Source organism: Pleurodeles waltl, chromosome 4_2 (genome assembly GCF_031143425.1).
Source record: "Pleurodeles waltl isolate 20211129_DDA chromosome 4_2, aPleWal1.hap1.20221129, whole genome shotgun sequence".
Taxonomy (NCBI): domain Eukaryota; kingdom Metazoa; phylum Chordata; class Amphibia; order Caudata; family Salamandridae; genus Pleurodeles; species Pleurodeles waltl.
The window spans coordinates 656,441,849-656,469,100 of record NC_090443.1 but is presented as its reverse complement, the minus strand read 5'-3'; the positions used below and the strand labels follow the sequence as shown (position 1 = coordinate 656,469,100).

The 27,252-nt window shown below is 44.3% G+C and overlaps 1 protein-coding gene and 1 long non-coding RNA gene across 4 annotated transcripts in view; one reads left to right on the top strand and one right to left on the bottom strand.

Moving 5' to 3' along the window:
* The window catches only part of ADGRL4 (adhesion G protein-coupled receptor L4), a 918,866-nt gene that overhangs the window by 50,007 nt on the left and 841,607 nt on the right, over nucleotides 1-27,252 (bottom strand). For all 3 annotated transcript variants that reach the window (XM_069232213.1, XM_069232212.1, XM_069232214.1), the window contains 2 exons: nucleotides 26,312-26,532; nucleotides 20,856-20,922 (listed from right to left, as the gene is read on the bottom strand). In XM_069232213.1, coding sequence (XP_069088314.1) covers nucleotides 20,856-20,922; nucleotides 26,312-26,532 — 288 coding nt within the window. The remainder of the gene's footprint in view (nucleotides 1-20,855; nucleotides 20,923-26,311; nucleotides 26,533-27,252) is intronic.
* LOC138293159 (uncharacterized) overlaps nucleotides 1-27,252 on the top strand; it is a 195,319-nt gene that overhangs the window by 88,441 nt on the left and 79,626 nt on the right. The gene's annotated exons all lie outside the window — the stretch shown is intronic.

Sequence of the window (27,252 nt, the reverse complement as noted above, 5' to 3'; positions counted from 1 at the left end):
TGACTAAATCAAAAGCTTTTTCAGCATCAGCCATTATTACTGTTGTCTTGCATAATTGGCTGAGAAATAGTCTAATCATTGTACTATAAAATTGGTATTGGCAACAATCAACCGGCCAGCCACAAAGCCAGTCTGGTCCCTATGTATTAGAGTTTGAACAAGGGGAGGAGTGCGGGTAGCTCACATCTTCATAAATACCTTGTAATCCTCATTAAGAAGACTAATGCGATTGTATGAATGTATGTCACAAGGATTTTTTCCTTTCTTTAAGAAGCTGACTATTTTAGATTCCTTAAATGTACGGCTGTCTCACCCCCTTGCTTAATCAAATTAAACAACTCAGTTAGAAAAAGTAAGAAACCTTGGCAAAGATTTTATAAAATTCAGCTGGAAAGCCATTGTTGCCAACCACTTTCCCATTTGGCATAGCAGTGAGAGCTTCCTGTATTTCTCTCTGGGATATAGTGGCAACAAGTTTTTCAGCCTGAGAGCTGGTCATATGTAGGAGGCTAATTGATTGAAAATAATCTGATAGCTAAAGCTGCGTAGTCTGATAGCTGGACTCATACAGTGTAGAATCGATTCAGATACCTTAGCTTGGCTGAAAACTATTTTACCTGTAGACGAATTAACTAGTTCCGTAACCAATAAGGCTTCCTGCCTGACACGAATGGACCAGGCCAAGAATCTGCAAATGTGCTGACTCTCTTCATACAATCTCTACTAGCATGTCCTTGAGCTCTCAATTTCCTCTAAGGTAAAATATTCCCACAACTTATACTTAGATTTTGCAATACTCTCGTCTGTAGAGAGAGACCTGCAAATCCTGGAGTTGACCCATGAAGCCAAGTCCACAGCAGCTTGGATGAGGACAATTTGTTTTTTACGATTCAGATATTGCAAGCCTGATGAATAATTATATGGCCCCTTGCCACAGCTTTGAAAGCCTCCCACACAGAAATGATTGAGGCTGTGCTGGTATTTGACAAATAAAGTCCCATAGGAACTGACACACATCAGCCAGCCATGCCTCATCAGATAGTAAAGACTGGTACAGCCACCTAGGACTTTTGTTCCTTGATACCTCTGCCTTAATCATAATTGAGACCACTCAGTGATCATTAAAAGAACCTGTCCAGATGTCAGAATTGAGTCTCTCAATAGAACTGGAGACAAAAAAAACTCGATGTGTGTAGCAATATGGCATCGTCGTGAAAAACAAGGAAATTGAGTGATACCAGGATGATCATACTTCCACAGAGCCAGTAAAGCAAAATCATGCCTGATTACATCTAGGACTTTTTTAGTATTTGGATTCAGTTGTTTTTTCGATTTGTTCAAGGTGTCCAAGGTTAAATCCTGAATAAAATTAAAGTCTCCCCCAAAAGAACAGAGGCGCCAGCTGCTCCCATGGCAATCTTGTAAATCTGTGACAATGCATCTGGGTCATCAAGCACTGGAGCATAATAACTAACCAGGTTTAGTGGAGCACCATTAGCTTCAACCTTCAACCACAGTTACCTCCTCTGAGGGTCTCTAATCACATCACTGACCTGCCAGTTTAGCCCCTTCCCTAAAAGGATTGCCACCCATCCTACCACCAGACCCACAGAGGCAAAAAAAGTTTGCAGACATTTTTTGTGAATATTAATTTTTGGGGAGGTGGTCTTTATATGACTTTCCTGAAGGAATATATATATTCAGTTTAAACAGACTCAATCAAAATCCTATTTTTATGTCACTTCAAACCACTGGCATGCTATAAATGCACTGATAGAACTTCAATGTCCTAGGCAAAAATGCACTATTACGCATATTTGAAAGTAACATACCACATTTGCAGCTGTACAATATGTCCATTTCAGTCACTGATAAACATACTAAGACCATCACCACCCCAACCAGAGTTTTTAATAAACTTACAGGGGAAAATGCAGATAACAGTTGTTAGCACTGTGCGGAGTAAAGCTGTTAACACCACCTGAAAAATCTCACACATTAAGGCAGATGTAATGAGCATTTTTATTGTACTTGTCAACTGTAGATCTCGCCTTCAAAAGTATGAACTTAGAATGCAGACAATCTCAGCAGTCCTTACATGGTGCTAATAATTTCTGGCTCCAAGGGCAGCAAGGATTTGTGTTGTTGTCAGATCAGCATCTTGATCCAATCCCACGACCTCCATTGTTTTGAGAAACTGAGTTTGTCTAAATATTGCTGCTATAAACATTCATCGTTGCATGCACTTTCTTAGTCCACATGTGCTCATTATCAATTTATGCTTATGATGACCTTTGAAATCATTGTTAAGGTCTAAACACTATTGAGACTATTAGAATCAGACTAAGGAGTTTTACTCGGATAGTGACCACTGTGTGTCTATTTCAAACTTGAAAAACTACCTCTGTGGTATTAAACCTGCTAACAAGACTACAGCCATCATGGATAATTGGAAAGTTGTCCTCGTATATTAATGTGTCCTGTGGGTTATTCTTTCAGTGTCAGGCTCAAGCATGACTCTTCTTGTTCACCTCTGCACTGCAGCACAACGCCTGACCAATTGCATCACTAGTGTGTGAGTCTCACTAAATATGCCACTGCACCGTTTTCTTTCCTTCCTATAACACAGAGCTGTGTAATGCAACAGAGGGCTACATTACCTTATTTTCAGCAAAACTGAGCCAAGAACAAATTCTCACAGCTCAAATTCCTCAAGATAAAACGTAAAGAAATGTTGGTGCAACATTTCTACAAAAATTTTAAGTCATTTAGAAACGTGTAGCTGGTGAAACAAACGCAGTATGACCTATATAGAGTAACCTGTCTAAACCTTCAGTACAGAACAATTCAGTCTACTTGAAACCCATTGGAAAATATTGACTAAGTGTATTGGTTTCGCTTTAATGCTCCAACCGTCTTTAAATATTGTTTAGATGTGTTTCAAGCACAAATGCTTGGTTATCAATTTAACGTCTGCCTGATTGGCCTTGCCAATGTTGGGGGACAAAAGTAGCCAGAAACATAGTGTTAGAAATGGGATCTTTGGTTGACAGTCAGGTTACCCCCTGTTCAAGCAAGGACCCTCACTCTAGTCAGGGTAAAAGAGAATCTCCGTCAGCTAAACCCTGCTTACCCCCTTGGTTGCTTGGCAGAGCAGTAGGCTTAACTTCAGAGTGCTAGGTGTAAAGTATTTGTACCAACACACACAGTAACTTAATGAAAACACTACAAAATGACAGAACACCTGTTTAGAAAAATAGGAAATATTTATCTAAACAAAACAAGACCAAAACGGCAAACATCTGACATACACAAGTCAAGTCATGAATTTTTAAAGATTAAACCCAAAAATAGCGCTTAGAAACACAAATTGCTTCGATGAGGTGTTAACACGGCATTGAGACGGAGTCGTTTCCAAAAAGCCGACACCTGCGTCGCCGGACACGGAGTCGCGTGGAACCCCAAGTACAGTACCTTTAGTGAAGAGTGAAAAGAAGTCGATGCGCAAAGTCGGGGATCGTGGTGTCTGTGCGAAACATTGAATCCGCGCACTTCGAACGGCGTCGGTTACGATGTGGTGCGGAGACTTCCATGGAGTCGCGGACTTCAGCGGGGCTGCAGAGGCATCAGGCCTGTGAAGGTTGTCGCGTTCCAGCGAAGATCACGGAGTCAGTTGAAGGCGGCGTCACCGGATTCAGCAGCGGCGGCGGTCCGAAGTCGTCCGAAGTCGATTTCCACCAGCTTTCCTTTCAAGAGCCCAGGGACTGGATATGGCACCATTTGTCAGACCAGGAGTCTCTCCAGAGACTCCAGGTGTTGGCAGAGAGAAGTCTTTGCTGTCCCTGAGACTTTAAACAACAGGAAGCAAGCTCTAAATCAAGCCCTTGGAGATTTCTTCACAAGATGGAAGGCACACAAAGTCCAGTCTTTGCCCTCTTACTCTGGCAGAAACAGCAACTGCAGGATAGCTCCACAAAGCACAGTCACAGGCAGGGCAGCTCTTCGTCCTCAGCTCTTCAGCTCTTCTCCAGGCAGAGGTTCCTTTTGCTTCCAGAAGTGTTCTAAAGTCTGTGGTTTTGGGTGCCCTTCGTATACCCCATTTCTCCTTTGAAGTAGGCCTACTTCAAAGTAAAGTCTCTTGTGAATGTGAAATCCTGCCTTCCCCAGGCCAGGCCCCAGACACTTACCAGGGGGTCAGAGACTGCATTGTGTGAGGACAGGGCCAGCCCTTTCAGGTGTAAGTGACCAATCCTCCCCTCCCTCCTAGCACAGATGGCTCATCAGGAAGTGCAGACTACACCCCAGCTCCCTTTGGGTCACTGTCTAGTGCGAGGTGCTACCAGCCCAACTGTCAAACTGACCCAGACAGGGAATCCACAAACAGGCAGAGTCACAGAAATGGTATAAGCAAGAAAATGCTCACTTTCTAAAAGTGGCATTTTCAAACACACAATCTTAAAATCAACTTTACTAAAAGAAGTACTTTTAACTTGTGAGCTCAGAGCCCAAACTCCATATGTCCATCCACTCCCAAAGGGAATCTACACTTTAATCAGATTTAAAGGTAGACCCCATGTTAACCTATGAGAGGGACAGGCCTTGCAACAGTGAAAAACGAATTTAGCAATATTTGACTGTCAGGACATATAAAACACATTACTTTATGTCCTACCTTAAGCATACACTGCACCCTGCCCTGGGGCTACCTAAGGCCTACCTTAGGGGTGTCTGACATGTAGGAAAAGGGAAGGTTTAGGCCTGGCAAGTAGGTACACTTGCCAAGTCGAATTTACAGTTAAAACTGCACACACAGACACTGCAATGGCAGCTCTGAGACATGATTACAGAGCTACCTATGTGGATGGCACATCCAGTGCTGCAGGCCCACTAGTATCATTTGATTTACAGGCCCTGGCACCTCTAGTGCACTTTACTAGGGACTTACTAGTAAACCAAATATGCCAATCATGGATAAGCCAATTACATTCACATTTCGTAAAGGAGCACTTGCACTTTAGCACTGGATAGCAGCGGTAAAGTGCCCAGAGTAACAAAAACTGCAAAATCAGAGTCCAGCACACATCAACAACCTGGGGAATAGAGGCAAAAAGTTAAGGGAGACCACGCCAAGGATGAAAAGTGTAACACATAGAATAAATATAAGAGATAAAGAACGGGATGTGGCAAAGAGTTGATTGAGTCCACGTCTCAAGCAAAAGAGTCCATCACTCATTCAAATGAAAACAGTTCATAGAAGGTTGAATGATACATCTAATACTTAATACACTAAGTTAAAGGAATAATACTCCACACGGTGCAGCCAAACCCCACATATTTTAATGAAATAATAACAATACGCGTGTGCATGATGTGGTTGGAAAATTTTTTCACTTCATTGGGCAGATTCAGCTTTAACATTGCTGATGTAGTCCGCATTTTGAATTCATTATTCAGCCTCTTCTGCACCCCATCTCAGCTGTTTGATTAATGTATCTACACACTGTTAATGGAGCACAGACAGGACAGACATCCAAGTAAATTTGTGTTTGCTGATCTCCAGAGACCCTGCATGAATACGTTTTAATGTACTCTTACTGATCCCTGAAAAACATTCCAGTCACAATCATTGGCTTCTATCTCGTCAAGCCGTGAAACAATGTATTGATGCAAATTAATGGGGCTGCTTCTGGGATAGAATTCTATTTGTCTAAATAATGGAAGTAGGCTTAGTTTGACAAGGGGACAGAAATGATCTGTTAATACTAAATACGGAATGACCAAATCTTTGTATTAATTTATAAATAGAAAATGTGCACAATCTCACCTAGCAACAGTCTGGACACCCCCAAATCGAACAACACCCCTGCCGCTATTAGACTTTATTTCCTGTTACACTGCGTTCAGTGTGTTAAGTTCTCCATCTTAAGCAGTCGACTGTCGGAAAGCTTCCTATTCAATTCCAATTAGTGAAAGTCTTGTAGACTGCAGGCATGCTTTTTGTCATTGTCATTTGTGGCTGGTTCAGAGAAATGCGTGTGTTCGCACTGATTTAATAGGATGCCGTTAAAGTAAGTGACTGTTCATTCGATCTGTGGCTGTCATGATATAGCTGATAACAAACCATTCTGTTTCCTAAAAGTAATATGATAATTTGAAGTTATTTCGCTTTATTTCTCTACGTTTGAAGGGGATGGTAGCAGGGAAATAAATAGGCTACAGTTACATTTTTAAAACGCTGGTGAAATTTGTGTGATTCTCAAATTTTATGTGACACGATATTTTTTAGGTCCAGCGCGCAAGCACTTTGACCTGTTGTAATCTATCTGTGGGCTTTGAACCACACCAACCGCATTCCCATCGCTATCACTCACTCATGGGCTTGTCTTTCAAAAATCCTTTATTATTGGTGAATGCTTTACGTTTTCCCTCATTGGGGCGATTTTGTTACCGCCTTGGACACCTACCCTCTTACATGAATGATTGCACTTTTGCCTAAAGGTTTGACTGTGAGTAAATTCTTTTTCCTTTTGTGTCTCTCCTTTGCGCTCATGCTTATGATGATCGTGGCACTTTGAATCGGCTTGCTTATGTCAACTGTTTTACTTTTCAACTCCAATTTATGTGGCAAGAAAAGTCCAGTTATGAATTTTCAACGCTAGTAGCTCTAACTCAAGCGAACACAAGACCCATTGCATTGCATGTGTTTACTATGCAGTATCTGGTATTTTATAGAAGCAAGAGAATCTTTCTCACAGAATAGTACTCGCTGGGAAACATGGTCTTCTCAAACCATTCTCCAGCCAGTATCTAGGCAGATATTCTTTACACAAAGTGTGCACTTGTGTGAAAATAAGTTGTACAAGCTAAGGTGAGGAAAACGTAAGATTCTAAAAACATGTTTGGTGTAATTCTTAAAAAACTAAAAGCAATTTCACAAAAATGTATGGACGATTATGCAATTTCAGGAGCTCCTATTGTTAGAAATTGGGTCTCTATTTGGCAGAGGTGTGCACCCTGTCCATGTAGGGACTACAATCCTATTGAGGTTAAATCAGCTACACTCTCTAAATTAACCTGTGCTCACCCTCTGGTTGCTTGGCACAGAGCAGTCAGGCTTAACTTAACAGGAAATGTATAAAGTATTTGTGCAACACATTGTCCTTCTGTGTGACAACACCACAAAAAGGACTCTACACCAGTTTAGCAAAATAGAGAATATTTATCTTAGTAAACAAGATGAAGATGAACATTACAAAAAGTAGATCCTGAGATATGCAATTTGGAAGATTTAGGTGAAAATAGCCCATAAGAGTGCAAAGTGCCAACTGTCGTCATCTAGTTGCGCTAGACCAGGACAAAGTGAAGAGTTCAAGCTGACTGTGAGAGAGAGCAGGCCGGACAGAGGGACCCAATTAGGCCCGCTGAATGCAGTACCTTAAATCAAATCCTGGCGCATGGTCTGCGCGGTGTTGCATTGCCGGGCTATGCGGTGGTTCCAGTGATGACCACAGAGGGCAGAGCACCTTAGGTTTACTTCCAAGGGTCCAGGTCTGGGTTGGTACCACTTTGTAGGTCATACTCACAGATGACAGAGACCAGGTGCAGGAGTAGGTTGGTTGGAAGTCTTTTGTGTCCTTGAGACATCAGAAAACAGGAGGCCAGTCAGCTGGCCCTTGGAGTCACTTTGGATTCTGGGTTGTAGAGATGCCGGTCCAGTCCTTCTCACACCCAGGCAGCACAGGTTAGCACAACAAAACGGGAGTCCAGCAAAGCAGCAGTCCAGCCGAGTTGTAGTCCTTTCAGCAGCACAGCAGTCCTTCTTCCTGCCAGAGTATACACAGGTCCAGAATTGTACCGAAGGGGCAGTGTCTGAGGTCCAGTGTTTATACTTTGTTGCCCTGGTGATGGAAGGCGGGAGAAGTTTCTAGACGCATGCCTTTGAAGTGCACATGTGTCCTGCCTCCCCTGTCCTGGCTCCAAGCTGACTGGAATGCCAATGCAGGGTCGTTAAACCCTATTGTGGGTGAACAGGACAAGCCTATTCAGGTGTAAGTGAGGCAGTGCTAAGCTCCGCCCCCCCATCAAGCCAGTTAAGTTAATGGCCCATCAAGGCAGATTAAGTCACATTGAATCTCCCACTGTGTGTGGCTGTGTGGAAGGAAAGCCCAAGGCCCAGCTGTCACCCCCCCCAGACATGTATTCGAGAAAGGCATTAGGAACACAGGGCTAAGAGCAGAAAAATGCCATCTTTCTAAAAGAGACAGTTTTAAAATTCAACGTTACTATTAAAGAGGATTTATCATTACAATTCCATAGGTATTGTACATGATAGCTCTCCCTCCTTTCACTCGAGAATTACACGTAATACATGTGTTAAGGAATCCCCAAAGCTACCCTATGAGAGAGGTAGGCCTCACAGTAGTGAAAAACAAATGAGAGTTTTTCACTACCAGGACATGTAAAACTACAAATTATATGTCCTGCCTTTCACGTACACAGCACCCTGCCCCATGGCATAAGTTAGCGCGTCGTATGTATTATTAAAGGGGAGTTTAGGGCTTGGCAGGGGGTTTTAAATGCCAAGTCGACATGGAAGTGAAACTGCACATACAAGCTCAGCAGTGGCTGGCCTGAGACATATTCAAAGGGCTACTTAAGTAGGTGGCTAAATCAGTGCTACAGGCTTGCAGGCCTTGGCACATGTAATGCACTTTACTAGGGACTTCATGTAAATTAAATATGCCCGTTGTGGATACACCAATATTACCATGTTTTAGGGGAGTGAGCACACACACTTTAGCACAGGTTAGCAGTGGTAAAGTGCCCAGAGTCCTAAAGACAACAAAAACAAGGTATAAAAAACTAGGGACAGGAAGGCAAAATATTTGGGGCGACCCTGCATAAAGGGCCATTTCCAACACCTATACTCTCTGTTCATATCCATATCAACATATTAAGAGGAGTTTTTCTTTTGTCTCTTTCTACCTGTATAATCATGCACCTCAATGGTTCATAAGCCACAATAGTGAAGTCTCATGTATTGTGTAGAGGTTACCAGTAAATGGCATAATACTCTTCATGGGATATCACAGAAAGTGAGGATTGTATGTGCTAATTTGAGACAAATGTTTTCTACGGTCTTGAGCTGACAGGGTTAAAAAATACTTGAAGAGCTCAAGCAGTGGTGATTTTCTAATTTGCAGGAAAACAATTGTGGGGAAGAATATACTGAAAACAATGTGTGTTAAAATGTCCTCCATTGAAACTATAGGATTAAATAAAGTTGTGGCTATGAAAACATTGAAAAATGTTGTGGCTTATAGGGAAAGGAATGTGGACTGGGAGAAGGGGGCAAAGGCAGAGTCTCCTGCTGAAGTGAAGAGGAGCATTGACAGTGAAATGGGTAAGGGGAAAGGGTAACTAGTAAGGGGTTTTTTGATTCAGGGAAGGCTAGCGTTAAGGGATAGTAAGGAGCTATTGTACAGGAAAGGATAGCAATAAGGTGAAGTAAAAGGTTTTGAGGTTCAGGAAAGGGTAGCGTTAATGGATTTTAAGGGTTTTTTAGGCTTCAGCAAAGGGCAATATTAAGTGGTGTTAGGGGCTTTTAGGGTTCAGGAATGGGTAGCATGAAAGGGTTGTTAGAGGCTCTTAGGTTTCAGGGAAGCTAAGGAGTAGTAATTATTGTTTTGGAGTTCAGAGAACGGTAGCTTTGAGGGGTAGTTAGGGGTATTAAGGATCCAGTAATTAGACAAGCTAAGGAGTACTAATGGGCTATGATGGTACAATTAGATAAACTAAAGAAAGCATGTCATAAATATATTTTTATATTCAGCATTTTTAGATGTATCATAGGTAATAATGAAAGAAATGTAACTATTACTTCAACAATTTCATTTTTAATGTAGTTGATATTTTAAAGGACAACTTTATTACAAGCAACTATTTTACCACCTTAGACAGCGACTGATTGTTCTTTGTTACTGGAACTTTCTCACCCCTCATCTGCATTAACCATCTGAGGGGCCTGTGGTCGGTCTGAACCCGGAAGTGAGTCCCAAACAAGTAGGGTCTTAGCTTCTTCAGCACCCAGACCACAGCAAACGCTTCACGTTCTATGGCACTCCACCTACGTTCCCTGGGAAGTAACCTCCTGCTAATGAATGCTATGGGTTGATCTAGGCCCTCTTCATTAAGCTGTGAGAGTACTGCTCCAATACCATGCTCTGAGGCATCTGTTTGCACAACAAACTGTTTGGAGTAGTCAGGTGCCTTTAGCACAGGTGCTGTGCACATGGTAGCCTTCGGGGCATCAAAAGCGGTCTGGCAAGCCTCTGTCCAGATCACCTTCTTGGGTTGCTTCTTAGAAGTAAACTCAGTCAAGGGGGTAACAATGGTACCATACCCCTTGACAAACCTCCTGTAGTAGCCAGTGAGACCTAAAAAGTCTCACCTCAGTCTGGGTTTTGGGAGGCTCCCAAGCCAGAATGGTGTCAACTTTTGGCTGTATGGGTGCCACTCCCTATCCTCCCAAGTACACCACAGAACCCTGCCCTATTTGGCACTTGATTGTCTTAATAGTGAGGCCTGCTTTCTGCAGGGCGTCTAACACTCTCCAGAGGTGTTGCCAGTGATCCTCCCATGTGAAACTGAAAACAGCACTGTCATCCAGGTAGGCAGCACTGAACTCATCCAGCCCAGCCAACACCTGGTTGACTAACCTCTGAAAGGTGGCAGGGGCATTCTTCATCCCAAATGGCATCCCTTTAAATTGAAAGTGTTCGTCTGGGGTAGAAAATGCTGACCTCTCCTTGGCCCCCTCAGTCAAGGCAATCTGCCAGTACCCAGACGTTAAGTCAAACGTGCTGAGGTACTTGGCAGCTCCCAACCGGTCAATTAACTCATCAGGTCGGGGGATAGGGTGTGCGTCAGTTTTGCTGACCACATTGAGTCCCTGGTAGTCCACACAGAACCTGAGTTCTGGAGTGGCGCCAGGTGCAGCAGCCTTCGGGACCAATACCACTGAGCTGGCCCAAGGATGGCTGGAATGCTCAATAACCCCTAGGGTTAGGATTTTGGATACTTCTTTAATGCAAACCCTGACCCTATCAGTCATCCTGTAAACTTTCTGTTTAATGGGTAGACTTTCCCCAGTGTCCACATCATGTCTGCACAAGTGTGTGACCCCTGGGATCAGGGAAAACAGTGAGGCGAACTGTCCCAGCACCTGGCAACAGTCCCTTTGCTGCTCCTCAGTCAGGGAGGGGGAGAGGATAACTCCCTCCACAGACCCATCTTTCTCTCCTGCAGACAGGAGGTCAGGAAGAGGCTCACTCTCCTCCTCCACCCCATCATCTGTCACAAGAAGCATGGACAGTTCAGTCCGGTCAAGGTGTGGTTTGAGGCGGTTAACATGCAGGACCCTTAAAGGGTTTCTGGGAGTCTGCATGTTCCCCAGCTACGTAACTTCACTCTTGCACTCCACCACCTCATAAGGCCCAGTCCACTTGTCCTGGAGCGCTCTAGGCTCCACTGGTGCCATCACCCACACTTTCTGACCAGGTTGAAACTCGACTAGAGTAGCATTCCGGTCATACCACTGTTTCATAACCTCCTTGCTTGCTTCCAACTTCCCCTGTACGAGACTCCTGAAGAGGGCAGTCTGGTTTCTCAGAGCCAACATGTAGCTAAATACATCCCGGGGGGGCGTATACTAGGAGCTTTTTCCAAAGCCTCCTTCACCAGACTTTAAGGTCCCCTCACAGGGTGGCCATAGATCAGCTCAAAGGGACTAAACCCAAGTCCCTTCTGACGTACCTCCCTGTAAGCGAACAGAAGGCATGGCAAGAGGACGTCCCACTTCTTCCTCAAGGGCTCTGAGAGGCCCATGATCATTCCTTTCAAGGTGCAGTTGAATCTCTCAACCAGACCATTACCTTGGGGGTGGCAAGGAGTGGTGACCTTGTAGGTTACCCCACACTCCTTCCACAGAGACTTCAATTATGTGGATATGAAGTTGGGGCCCCTGTCAGATACAACTTCCTTGGGGAACCCCATGCGGGTAAAACCCCCCCATCAAACCACAACCCACCACAGGGTGAAGTGATTGACTTCAGAGGAATGGCTTCTGGGTATCGGGTGGCATGGTCCACCAAGACCAGGATTAACCTGTTGCCCATGGCTGTCTTGGGATAAAGAGGCCCCACAATGTCAATGCCAACCCTTTCAAAGGGGTTACTAACAACTGGAAAAGGTAGGAGGGGAGCCTTACATTTCTCCCCACTCTTGCCACTTGCGTGACAAGTTTGGCAAGACCTGCAATGTGCATCTGAGTGCCTGTGCATTAGGGGCCGGTGAAAGTGGGTGACAAGCCTCTCAAAGGTCTTGTCCCACCCTGAATGTCCAGCTAAAGGCACATCATGAGCCAACCCTAGTAGGAAGGCCCTGAAGCACTGGGGTACCACCAGCACACAGGCTGACCCAGGCTCAGGAACCTTAGGCTCACTATATAGGAGGTCAGCCTCCCAGTAGATCAGGTGAGATCCTGGCTTCTTGCCAGCCATCTGGTCTGCAGCCTGCTGGCGCAAACCCTCCAGAGTAGGGCATGTTTTTGTGCTGCACAAAATGCTTCCTTGGTGGGTCCCCCTTCTTGCTGCCACTGCGACAGCTCAGGGACCTCTCCCTGTTCAGCCACCTGTTCCTCTTTAGGCTCTGGGGAATCACCCTCAGACTCTGCCTCCTCCCGGACCGTGGGAACTTCTGGGCCCCGTTTCCCATGCCCCCTGCCCTTCCGCTTCTTGGCGGTCCCCTAGGCCACTGTTTCAGGCTCCAGGGGCTCTTGACCACCCTGACGGGCTGCCATTGACCGGGTGGATATGCATATCCACCCAGACAGAACCAACATCTCCACGTGAGACTTGTGTTCCACCTCCTTCCAAGGGGAATCCTCCAGGTCACTGCCTAGCAAACAATCTACAGGCATGGTTGGACTCACAGATACCTTCAATGAACCTGAGACCCTCCCCCATTCAAAGGGAACCTGCACCCTCTGCGCAGGTGCTCTGAGTTGTCCACTGGAACTACTTGGTGAAGTACCCAGGGATCAATCTGCTCTTCAGACACCAGCTGTAGTCACACTGGCTCCAGTGTCTCTCAGAGCCTCCACCCTCTGTCCATTGATGGTCACCCACTGCCTGTACTTTTTAGTGTTCTCAGGCACAAGGGTTCTCTGGACCATCTCACTGTCCCCTAGTGAGAGAAGGGTCATCTTAGCTGGCTCCCACCTACCTGGAACCAACTCCTCCCCAAGCGCTACACTAGCCAAACCCCGGGGCTGTGCACCAGTGGGTGCCTGTGTACTCTTGGGGCATTTGGGGTCTCCCCTCACATGACCCACTTGGTCACATGAATAACACTTACATGGGGGACCCTGCTACTGGCTTCCCTTTGGAGAACCATGGCTTCTTCTCACTGAGGGGCTGGGAATCCGTTCCTTGGGAATCAGTTTGGGGCCCTTTAGAGAACTCCCCCTGTTTACACTTACCCCCCTTTTTTCTGAGCGGGACCCTGCCCACCCTTGGCGTGGTCTTCCCCATACCTCTTTTGGACCCTGGTGCTCTCGCAGCAGTCCACTTCCTGTGCAAGCTTCCTGGGATCAGTCAGCTTGCTGTCAATCAGCTGTCAATCAGCTCTCGAAAACATAAACTGTACAAGTGCTCCTAAGCAATCAGATTGTAAAGCCCCTCATACGTTGTTACCTTATTGCCCTTCACCCAACCATCTAGTGACCTGCAACAGGAATCAACACATTCCAACCATGTTTGGGATTCCTTCTTCTTATAGGACCTAAACTTATCCTTATACTGGTCAGGGGTGAGACCATATCTTCTGAGTAGGACATCCTTCATAATAGTATAGGTGAGATTCTGAGCATCCCCTAAGGCTGCCATTGTATCCCTCCCCTCCACCTCAAAGTGCTTCCACAGACCCGCCCCCCAATGAGCTTCAGGGACCAGATTCATATGGAGAGCAGACTCATACCCCGGGAACCAAAAACATATGTCATCCTCCCTCTTGTAATCCTTCATAAGATCTTTAGGAATGTGCACCCTCCTCTCAGGCTGCACTGTGATGTGGCTGCCACCATCCCTACTATACTGGCTCCTCTGATCCAACTCCCTTAAGCTGAGCTCATGAGCCAACAACAACTTTTTCTCCTCTATGGCCATCCTCATTTTCTCCAACTCCCTCTGGTGCTCCCCCTGTGCCTGTCTGTCCTGCAACTCTTCAGGGGTCAGACCCTTAGATGAGACACTGCTACCTGCCCTGGAGACCATCTTTCTGGGTATAACAGGCCCACCCACAATACCATTGTGAATGGAATGCTCTTCCTCCTCCTCATCCTCCTCATCCTCCTCATCCTCTGTGTGCCCTCCATTGCTCTAGGCTGTCACCCAGACCCACAGCACCTTTTGCTGCTCCTCCTTCTTGGATGTGCTCTTAATGGGACAATCAAAACCTTTACAGAACTGCTTCAACTGAGCCTTTGTATAGCTCTCTAATTTCTCTAGGTCAAAAGCAGCTCCAACTGATGCATCTCCAGATTGGGACATGACAAAAAGTCAACAAAAGTGCAAAGTTCCAAAAGGCAGAAAACAAGTTCCCAATGATATTCGGAAGTCAATCAAAGATTACCACATGAATGGTTGTAGGGAAAAATCCAAGAAAAAGAGAAAAAGCAAGAATCACAAGACACGTAGTAAGTGGCCGCGTGGTAGTCTGTCCTCAAAACAGTAGTGCACACTTAATCACTGTATGTCAAGTACAAATACAAGTCCAATCCCAACTGCTGATCACCAATATTAGAAATGGGGACTTTGGTTGGCAGTCACATTACCCCCTGTCCAAGCAAGGACCATCACTCTAGTCAGGGTAAAAGAGAATCACCCTCAGCTAACCCCCGCTCACCCACTTGGCGCTTGGTACCAGCAGGCAGGCTTAACTTCAGAGAGCTAGGTGTAAAGTATTTGTACCAACACACACAGCAATTCAATGAAAACACTGCAAAACGACACAACACAGGTTTAGAAAAATAGAAAATATTTATCTAAACAAAACAAGACCAAAACGACAAAAATTCACAATACAAAAGTCAAGCTATCAATTAAAAACCAAAAAGAGTCTTCATGTAATTTTCAACACTACGCTAACGCTGTTAGTGTGGAAATGTACCTGGGTGCGTCAATAATAACTCCGCATGGGCGAGTGTGCATCTAAAAGGCTTTTGATGCGCCGATTGCACTCACGAGCGAGACCGTGCATCGTTTCTCCTTCAGTCGAGTCGGCGTGCGTCATTTCTTCTCTCTGCAGTACAGCGATGCATTAATTCAAACCGCAATCTCGGGTCCGGTCAGGTCTTGAGTCGTTTTTACACGCCCAGCAATATTTGTGTCAGAAATCCTGCTGCACGATGATCCGAAAACCACGCAGCGCGGGTTGCGATCTCACCAGCCTCTGTCAGCGAAGCTGCGTGTCGTTTCTCCAGCCGCGGGCATCGATCCTCGGGTCGCGTTGCAGGCATGTGTCGATTTTCAGCCGCAAAGCTGGCGGTCCATAATTTTTTCAGCTGCAGATCAGAGTTGCGTTGATCTTTTCCCCTCACGGCAGTTGGTGCATGGATTTCTCACTCTTGGCCTGCCCGCTTCTCCTTTTAGGGTCCCAGGAACTGGATGAGCACCACTTGGTAGAGTAGGAGTCTCAACAGAGGCTCCAGGTGCTGGCAGAGAGAAGTCTTTGCTGTCCCTGAGGCTTCAAACAATAGGAGTGAAGCTCTGAATCAAGCCATTGTAGAGGTCTTCACAAGAAGGAAGGCAACTCAAAGTCCAGTCTTTGTCCTCTAGCACAGGCAGAAGCAGCAACTGCAGGAGGGCTCTCAAAGCACAGTCACAGGCAGAACAGCTCCTTTTCCTCAGCTCTTCAGCTCTTCTCCAGGCAGAGGTTCCTCTTGGTTTCCAGAAGTGTTCTAAAGTCTGTGGTTTTGGGTGCCCTTCTTATACCCATCTTGCACTTTGAAGTAGGCTTACTTCAAAGGGAAGTCTCTCTTGTTCGGGAAATCCTGCCTTGCCCAGGCCAGGCCCCAGAGAAACACCAGGGGGTTGAAGACTGCATTGTGTGAGGGCAGGCACAGCCCTCCTAGCAGAGATGGCTCCTCAGGAAATGCAGACTACACCCCAGCTCCCTTTGTGTCACTGTCTATTGAGAGCTGCAACCAGCCCAACTGTCAAGCTGACCAAGAGAGGGAATCCACAAACAGGCAGAGTCGCAGAAATGGTTTAAGCAAGAAAATGCTCACTTTCTAAAAGTGGCATTTTCAAACACACAATCTTAAAATCAACTTTACTAAAATATGTATTTTTAAATTGTGAGCTCAGAGACCCCACGCTCCACATGTCTATCAGCTCACAAAGGGAATCTACACTTTAATCATATTAAAAGGTAGCCCCCATGTTAACCTATGAGAGGGACAGGCCTTGGACAGTGAAAAACAAATTTAGCAGTATTTCACAGTCAGGACATATATATAACACATTACTATATGTCCTACCTTAACCATACACTGTACCTGCCCTTGCGGCTAACTAGGGCCTACCTTAGGGGTGCCTCACATGTAAGAAAAGGGAAGGTTTAGGCCTGGCAAGTGGGTACACTTGCCAAGATGAATTTACAGTTTAAAACTGCACACACAGACACTGCAGTGGCAGGTCTGAGCCATGTTTACAGAGCTACTAATGTTGGTGGCACAAACAGTGCTCCAGGCCCACTAGTAGCAATTGATTTACAGGCCCTGGGCACCTCTAGTGCACTGTATTAGGGACTTACTAGTAAATCAAATATTCCAATCACGGATGAACCAATTACATACACATTTGGTATAGGAGCTGTTAGAAATGGAGTCTTTGGTTGGCAGTCAGGTTACCCCGCTGTCCAAGCAAGGACCCTCACTCTAGTCAGAGTAAGTCACACACAATCCAAATTATCCTGTGCCCACCCTCTGGTAGCTTGGCACTGAGAAGTCAGGCTTAACTTAGAAGGCAATGTGTAAAGTATTTGTGCAATAAATCATACAATAACACAACATAGCACCACAAAAATACACCACACAGTGTTTAGAAAAATACATAATATTTATCTGGATATTTGCAGGTCAAAATGACAAAAGATGCAATAAGAAAATGTAAAGATATCACTGGAAAGTGATATAAAGTGTCTTATGTCTTTTAAAAGCAAACAAAGTCTCTTTCAAGCACAAAGTACCTGGTTTGAGTGAAAAATCTCCGCAAAGGGCCGCAGAGGAAGAGATGCGTGGAAAATGGTGTGTGTGTCGGTCTCGCCCCTTCACACACGGACTTGCGTCGTTATTTTCCATGCGGGGAAGACGTTGCGTCGATTTTCGGCGCGCGGACGGGCCTCCTCTTCGGGTTGCGGGGTTTTCAGATGCCCCGGGGTCTGTGCGTGGAATCCTGGCCTTGTTGGTAAGCTTTGTGTCGGTCCGGTGGGAGATGCGGGCAAATTTCTCCCTCACAGCAGGCGCTGCGTCGATTTCCCCTCTGGGAGTTGGGCGGCATCGTTCCAGGTCGGCTGTGCGTCGATCTGGTGGGCCGTGCATCAAAGTTTCAGTCGCAGCGCAGGCACTGTGTCGATCTTTTCCTTGCGAAGTCGAGCGGCGGCGTCCCGCGTCGGCGTGCAGTGAATTTTTCACCGCGGCACAAGCTGTGCGTTGAATTTTTCACCGCACAAGGAGTCAAGTTGCATGAAAGAAGTCTTTTTGGTCCTGAGACCTCAGAGAACAGGAGGCAAGCTCAATCCAAGCCCTTGGAGAGCACTTCTGCAGCAACGCAAGAGGGCAGCAAGACAGCAGGGCAACAGCAAGGCAGCAGTCCTCTGTAGAAAGCAGTCAGGTGAGTCCTTTAGGCAGCCAGGCAGTTATTCTTATCAGGGTGCAGGTTCTGGTTCAGATTTCTTCTCCAGGAAGTGTCTGAGGTGGTAGGGCAGAGGCCCTGTTTTATACCCAAATGTTCCTTTGAAGTGGGGGAGACTTCAAAGAGTGGCTTAGAAGTGCACCAGGTCCCCTTTCACTTCAATCCTGTCTGCCAGGGTCCCAGTAGGGGGTGTGGCAGTCCTTTGTGTGAGAGCAGGCCCTCCACCTTCCCAGCCCAGGAAGACCCATTCAAAATGCAGATGTATGCAAGTGAGGCTGAGTAACCTGTGTTTGGGGTGTGTCTGAGTGAATGCACAAGGAGCTGTCAACTAAACCTAGCCAGACGTGGATTGTAAGGCACAGAAAGATTTAAGTGCAGAGAAATGCTCACTTTCTAAAAGTGGCATTTCTAAAATAATAATATTAAATCCAACTTCACCAGTCAGCAGGATTTTGCATTACCATTCTGGCCATACTAAATATGACCTTCCTACTCCTTTCAGATCATCAGCTACCACTTCAACAATGTATGAGGGCAGCCCCAGTGCTAGCCTATGAAGGGAGCAGGCCTCACAGTAGTGTAAAAACAAATTTAGGGGTTTTACACAACCAGGACATGTAAACTACACTGGTACATGTCCTGCCTTTTACCCACACAGTACCCTGCTTTAGGGGTTACCTAGGGCACACCTTAGGGGTGACTTATATGTAGAAAATGGAGAGTTTTAGGCTTGGCAAGTACTTTTAAATGCCAAGTCGAAGTGACAATGAAACTGCACACACAGGCCTTGCAATGGCAGGCCTGAGACAAGGTTGAGGGGCTACTTAAGTGGGTAGCACAACCAGTGCTGCAGGCCCACTAGTAGCATTTAATCTACAGGCCCTGGGCACGTACAGTGCACCTTACTAGGGACTTATAGGTAAATTAAATAGTCCAATTGGGTATGATCCAATGTTACCATGTTTAAAAGGAGAGAGCATATGCACTTTAGCACTGGTTAGCAGTGGTAAAGTGCGCAGAGTCTAAAAACCAACAAAAATGAGGTCAGAAAAAGAGAAGGAGGAAGGCAAAAAGTCTGGGGATAACCCTGCAGAAGGGCCATTTCCAAAAGGAGCACTTGCACTTTAGCGCTGTTTAGCAGTGGTAAAGTGTCCAGAGTAACAAAAACAGCAAAAACAGAGTCCAGCACAGATCAGCAGCCTGGGAAACAAGCAAAAAGTTAAGGGAGACCATGCCAAGGATGAAAAGTCTAACAGTGAAGCTAAAGAATGCCTTAGCAGTGTGTGACTAATGCACTACACTAATACTGCAGTGTGAAAGAAAAGTTGTGCGTTGTGTATATTGAATTCTTACTAGGATGGAGGACATGGTGTCTGCATGACAGCCATGAACGAATGGCAACATTTTTTCAGAGCCAATGCCACAAAGAATATGTACTTGTGTATGTGTACAGTGCGTTCGTTGTGCACTCTGTGAAGTCTCCAGATTGTCCAGGCAATAATATGTTTCAATTTGTTGTATTTAAAGTGTGCAGAGTGTGCCACCAAGTAATTTAGGGAAACTGGGGCTACATATTGCATCAAATCGGTTCATATCGAAAAAAATCCTTCAAGGAGTAATCGGGCATTTAGTCTCCCACGGTCGATAAAATGCACCTACCGAGATAGGGGTCTTAATGGGCCATGCCATCATCTACGAGGCAGGTCTGAGCTGAGCTCAAAATATTGAAGGAGGCGCTGCGACGCTTAATACTTTATATGCAAGGAGCACTTCGACTCAGTTTCAACTTCAGAGATGGATCTCCAACTGCACTTAAGAGGTCAGGGTGGGTCAGTGACATGAATCATATATGTATCTTCTGAAAACTTTAAAAAACACGCCCTGTAAAGCAGAAATTGATCTCCGATGACATCAGCCCAGAGCACTTTACAGTTCTTTCTTTTTTGATGCCTCCCGTTGTTTTCTGATTACTGCTATTTGTCCAGAAAATCTGAAGGGCAATTGAAGATCCAATGGCTGCACGAAACGCGCCGATTTTAGAAAATGGGTTAGATGTGTAGAGAGTGTAGAGAAAAAGGCTTTTTCATATTTTTTTCAACGACCATCCTACAACAGACAGAGCTGCATTTCAACTTAAAACGACTTCGAATGGAATTAAAAAGGCCCCTCTTCCGCTGAAACAGGGCCATCCATACACAAATGTCTACCCGCGCGAAATAGTGGGTTTTTGTTTCTGATGGAGCAATTTAGCTTAAAATAGCTGTGAAGATGACAGGGTATGTAGTGTGGAACAAAACGTATAGATGACAGTTTAATCTTCAAAGATGTCTGATCACAGAAAAAAGATTAAGGCAAACGCAACGTTTGACAGAGCAGATTATCAGCCTGTTGACGTTCTCTCTATGTGCACCTCCTGCTGCGGTATTTTGAGAGGCGGGCGCGTCTAGATGCTTTTTCTTGTAATCCATAAATGCTGCACCAACCTCTGTCTCTCAGAAGAGAGACATGAAAAGATAGAACCATTAATGCAAACGAATTTACTACCGTGTGGCCTAATTATATTCTTATTGTGATCTATGTAGCATGTAGAATAAGTGTCAATAATTAAATGACCACGGAGCTCCAATTTAGCTCGATGTCTGAGTATCCATCTAGAAAGCAATTGTTCTTCATAGTTTTGCCAGAAATGCGTTTTGTCGAAATAAAAATTCACCAGTACTGCTACTTCGGAAAATGGTGGTGGTGGGTAGACGTGGGTATTGTCTATAGGGAGCTCTGGTCAAGGATGATCACTTGTGTTCCTATGGGTATAGGCTCTTATGTCATCAGAGAGACAATCACTTTCAGCACCCCAAATCTCAAGATGAATCCGAAACTTACCAGAATTATTAAACATGCTGGTCCAATGAAACTCCAAATAAAATTGTTCTCTGTGCTCAGCCAACATCTGCAAAACATACAGGGAGTGCAGAATTATTAGGCAAGTTGTATTTTTGAGGATTAATTTTATTATTGAACAACAACCATGTTCTCAATGAACCCAAAAAACTCATTAATATCAAAGCTGAATATTTTTGGAAGTAGTTTTTAGTTTGTTTTTAGTTTTAGCTACGTTAGGGGGATATCTGTGTGTGCAGGTGACTATTACTGTGCATAATTATTAGGCAACTTAACAAAAAACAAATATATACCCATTTCAATTATTTATTATTACCAGTGAAACCAATATAACATCTCAACATTCACAAATATACATTTCTGACATTCAAAAACAAAACAAAAACAAATCAGTGACCAATACAGCCACCTTTCTTTGCAAGGACACTCAAAAGCCTGCCATCCATGGATTCTGTCAGTGTTTTGATCTGTTCACCATCAACATTGCGTGCAGCAGCAACCACAGCCTCCCAGACACTGTTCAGAGAGATGTACTGTTTTCCCTCCTTGTAAATCTCACATTTGATGATGGACCACAGGTTCTCAATGGGGTTCAGATCAGGTGAACAAGGAGGCCATGTCATTAGATTTCCTTCTTTTATACCCTTTCTTGCCAGCCACGCTGTGGAGTACTTGGACGCGTGTGATGGAGCATTGCCCTGCATGAAAATCATGTTTTTCTTGAAGGATGCAGGCTTCTTCCTGTACCACTGCTTGAAGAAGGTGTCTTCCAGGAACTGGCAGTAGGACTGGGAGTTGAGCTTGACTCCATCCTCAACCCGAAAAGGCCCCACAAGCTCATCTTTGATGATACCAGCCCAAACCAGTACTCCACCTCCACCTTGCTGGCGTCTGAGTCGGACTGGAGCTCTCTGCCCTTTACCAATCCAGCCACGGGCCCATCCATCTGGCCCATCAAGACTCACTCTCATTTCATCAGTCCATAATACCTTAGAAAAATCAGTCTTGAGATATTTCTTGGCCCAGTCTTGACGTTTCAGCTTGTGTGTCTTGTTCAGTGGTGGTCATCTTTCAGCCTTTCTTACCTTGGCCATGTCTCTGAGTATTGCACACCTTGTGCTTTTGGGCACTCCAGTGATGTTGCAGCTCTGAAATATGGCCAAACTGGTGGCAAGTGGCATCGTGGCAGCTGCACGCTTGACTTTTCTCAGTTCATGGGCAGTTATTTTGCGCCTTGGTTTTTCCACACGCTTCTTGCGACCCTGTTGACTATTTTGAATGAAACGCTTGATTGTTCGATGATCACGCTTCAGAAGCTTTGCAATTTTAAGAGTGCTGCATCCCTCTGCAAGATATCTCACTATTTTTGACTTTTCTGAGCCTGTCAAGTCCTTCTTTTGACCCATTTTGCCAAAGGAAAGGAAGTTGCCTAATAATTATGCACACCTGATATAGGGTGTTGATGCCATTAGACCACACCCCTTCTCATTACAGAGATGCACATCCCCTAATATGCTTAATTGGTAGTAGGCTTTCGAGCCTATACAGCTTGGAGTAAGACAACATGCATAAAGAGGATGATGTGGTCAAAATACTAATTTGCCTAATAATTCTGCACTCCCTGTATTATACCACAATGATTATAATAAATATCTGCTCGCATTTTTTTGCTAAAAGCACATATTTACAGGTTCCTTTTATAAACAAAACTTCAAGGCCATTCAGTGCCTTCACGGGTTGCATAGCCACATCAGCATGCCTTGGGATTCAAAATGTATCTCAAGTTAAACCCACACGGAGACCTTCACAGCCTTAAGACTTCAGTACCTGGACTACACCACTGAAAAGAAAAGCCCAGGGTCACATGAGCACGCTAAAGCAGGGCTTTTCTAAGTGAGACTGCTCTTTCTCAAATTCAAAGGGTGATAAATGGATGCTCCCAATCATACTTGTTAAACACGAGGTAAAACGTTTAATTCGTTTATTTTGAATGTCTCCAGGTTGGAATAAAGCTGGGCAAACAAGTTTGCATATCGTTCTGTATTGATGGCCATATGTGAGTTATTCTGCACTAAAAAACAATCTGAGTAAACCCAAATATTCAAGGTGCTAATAGTGTGCCAGCATGAGTACTCTGGCCTTAAAATGTTATTGATAAAATTGGTTTCACTCAACAGGTCTAATTAACTGTCCAATGAGACCATGGTGCATGGCATGGAGAACTTACGTACATTGTGAAACTTAAATGTAATATGTGGACTCAAGTTTATATTTACCGACATATGACAAAAATATGCATGACAAGAGCACAACTGTGCTTTGGGTGGGTTCTAGTTTAAATGAACTGCAGTATTAAATGGCAAGAAAAAATGCATTTGCCATGTTAAAAAACACCTATATTTTTGCTTGAGTCACTTCTATAGTGTGCCTTGTAAGTCCACAGAAAAGTGTGCTAACATATAAAAGTAGGGCACAGAATATATTGGGGGTTAATGTGCTCTTACAGTGGAATAAAACCTGAAAGCTATTTCACTGTTTAGAATTTGCTAGTCTTTTCCATGAACAGGTCTACGTAGGATAAAAATATTTATTTCCTATCTTCAGAGTCGCAAAACCTTATGTTCAACAGTGTCAATGACACTGTTTACTATTCTCAAGGGGGTCGCAAATGCCCTACCTCATGAATATTTATGATGTAGGTCGCAATTTGCGACCCCCTTGGGAGTGGCGCCCTCACAGGGATGGTGGCCTGCTGGAGACAGCAGACCACCATGTCCGTGACTGCTTTTAAATAAAGCAGTTTTTTTTTAATGCAGCCCGTTTTCCTTAAAGGAAAACGAGATGCATTTCAAAAACAAAAAAATTAAAAGTTTCCTTTTCATTTTTTCAGAGCAAGTAGAGGTCCGTAGGATTTTTTTTTTTCGCTTCCATTCACAAAGGAGAAGGGGTTCCATAGGGATCCCCTCCCGTTTCAGAATGGGTTAGCACCAGTTTGAAACTGGTGCTAACTGCGATTGTTTTGCGACCGCATTCACGGTCACAAAACAGTCATACATGGTGGGACTGCCACTCGCAATTAGGAAGGGAACGCCCCTTCCTAATTGCGACTCGCAAAGCCTTTTTGGGATTTGGTAAATAGTTTACCAAATCGCAAAAATGGGTCTGAACATCCCAAAGTGCATTTTGCACGTCGCAAACGGCCCAATTCGCTGTTTGCAACGTGCAAAATGCTACGTACACGAAGCCCTACATTTTGTTAAGTAAAGTTATTTCCTACTTAATTTTCAAACTATGATTTAATAGTAAAATCAGATTTTTGATAACTTGAGGGGAAAAGTGTCTTTAGAAAAAATTACTTTAGGCTGCCTCTGCTCCTAATCTAATCTGCACAGCTGATATACATCCCTGGTTGAGAGATGTAACGCCCCAGGGTCAGAATACAATGGCCTGGCTCTGTCTCGGAAATGATAGGAAAGTGTTAGGGGATAGAACCAGTTTTGACCCTGTTGAACTAGGAGCAAGCATATCTAAACTGGGGTTAGCTAAGGAGTTGAAGAGAGACTTGTCTGGTGGCAGCTGGGAATGTGCATCTTGAAACAGGAGCTCCTGGGTAATTAGCAGTGAGGCACATAGAAAATGCTGAAAAGGAGGTGGGAAGAATGCAAGAAAATATTTAGGGCTGAATATCAACATTTCTCTAATCACTGGGTAGTGAACAGCATAAATCGGTCATCCCAATCAGTAACCTTGCCAGAACATCCCTGGACCTAGGCAGTTCCACCTGAAGAAAAAAGCCCTGCTGGAAAAGTACTCATGACTCTAGCTGGAAGATAACTCAAGGACTCTGGAATTCCTGAATCCAGTAGACACCCAGGGACTGAAAATGCCCTTCAAGGTTAAAGTGGTTGGACTCCTGTTTGTCTGCTTTAGGGATACAAAACACAGAAAGACTCCTGACTCCAAGAGTGACCAGCTGAAAATGTATGGTACCGGATCCTACATGAGGACTGTCTTGAGAGAGACCTGGTGCCGTGTATTCTGAATTCTGAGCTAGGTGCTGGAGGACTGGCCATGAAGAACTGTTCCAGTACCTGGAAAATGGTGGAACTTAGACTTAGGTCCCCATTGCGAGGCTGACAGGCCAAGTATCGGCCCGCCTGCTCCATGGTGAGGAGACCACAGCAGACATGGAGGTCTCCTTATTCGACCTATTACAACTTTCCCACCGGGCTCAGGGGTGGGAGGAAAAGTTCCCACCTGTCAGCCAAGGGGGAAAAGTGCATCAGCATTGTTCCTGGCTCATAACAGAGCTGGTGGCAATGCTGCCACATGCAGGGTGCACCATCACCCTTGAACTGCCCACTGTTTGCACAGTAGACAGTGCACATTTCAATGGTGTTGGGCAGGGGGACGCTGCACTGTCCATGCTATTAGCATGGGTAGTGCAGGGGCACTCCTATGGCCCCCTGCACTTGTTCTCCACCAGCCTTTTCACAGTTGGGAAACCATCATGAAAAGGCTGGCAGAGAACAAGGTTGTTATCAGCCGCTGAGCTAAGCGCCGCAACCAACACTGCTATCAGCCCATTGGGATCTTTGATCCTGGTGGAGCGGCAGTCTGTAGGTGGGTCCATTCGCCTATCTTGTAATGTTGTGGGTGGACTGCCACAGCTGCAGTAGTCTGACCGCCATGAGGGGCTTTCGGCCCTTGGGCTGCCAATCTCATTATAAGGCCGTTAGTCAATTTCTCAACTAGTGGAGGGCCAGGACAATATCCTGAGGTTTGCGCAGGGAGGTTGCACTCAGGGTAGGCAAGAAAACCAGGTCTGCCCTGCTCTGAATCTTTGGCACCATGTAGAAAAGTGGTTCAGTAAGACCTCGGAGTGATGGTGTCAGGCATGAGCCACAGCTGAGAGACTATAAAGCATGATGCTACTAGAGAATTCAATCCTCTCAAACAAACTGCTTTAAATCATGAAAGACAAACATTGATATGTTGGATCAGATGGGTTATCGGAGTGATGGTGTCAGGCATGAGCCACAGCTGAGAGATTATAAAGCATGATGCTACTAGAGAATATAATCCTCTCAAACTGCTTTAAATCATCAAAGACAAACATTGATATGTTGGATCAGATGGGTTATACTAGTCACTCTATCAATCTACTGGGTTTATGCAGGTGTTCTTATAGTCATTAAATACATCTGTAAAACGTGTTAGAACACTGAAAATAAGAGGAAACCTTTTATTTGCTAACTTGGTTTTTGTATTTCAATCTAAAAGGGATCACCCACCTTTAAATTAAAGGATTTTAAGATAAGGTCGTCATAAAATCTGAAATCCCTAATGATCTGCCCTGTGGTCTGAATATGTAAATTGATGGTTATGTGGCAGATTATCTAATTTACAAAAGTGAAATAATGGCATAAATAACTTACATGTTATCAGCGCCATAATATCTATATCCCAAAATTGCTGATATTCCAACAACAACAGCAGGACTGCAGTAGCCAAATATATAAAAGTTCTTGTGTAAGAACCCTTTGTTGTATATAACCCCAACAACAATAAGGTAGAGATGTATTCCTTCGATGCACATCCATGCAAATGCTGCCAAGAAGAAATAATGCAGCAAACCTGCAATAATTGAGCAGAGGAGCTGTGAAGTCAAGAAAAGTGGAAGTTAGTACATGTTTAAAATATACTCTATATTATGAATAGACGAAATTGACTTTTTTAAAAGTAAATTAAAAGAAATGATATTTATTCATTTGAAAAATTAAACTCCTACCAACTCTATGTTAGAATGCCTTTCCTTTTCAATGTTTAACTCGATTCATTGCAATTTTATAATCAGTTTTAAATATTTAGATTTTTTACTTTTAATGTAAGAAAACTACTGATTTTATACTGCATCCAGATAGAAATGTAATGTTTTCACTCAATTTCTACACATGTATCACAATCATTATTTTGTGAAAGCAAAAACTGGTGCTTTGCAAATACATTTATAATATGAAAAGTACCATATTTACGTGTTTTGATATATTTAAAAAAATAAAAAGAGTGCGAATTTTGATTTTCATGAGACATCATTGAATTTTTGATTTTACTTAAAAGAGATAAGTGCAGAATGCCAAGGATGTAACATCGAGGCGCTCGAAAGGAGAAAACAACAGGGTCCAATCTTTAGTTTTAAATTCCAAATTAACTGACATTTTGAATAAATGTGAACGTACATACGCACATGAAGACAATGTTCACAGGTACATGAATAACAAACATGCACAGTTTACTGATGACTGGCATACACAATTCAAAACCAAAATGACATGAACAATTGCAAGCTTCCCTTTCCAGTATCTTGCATGAAAATGAA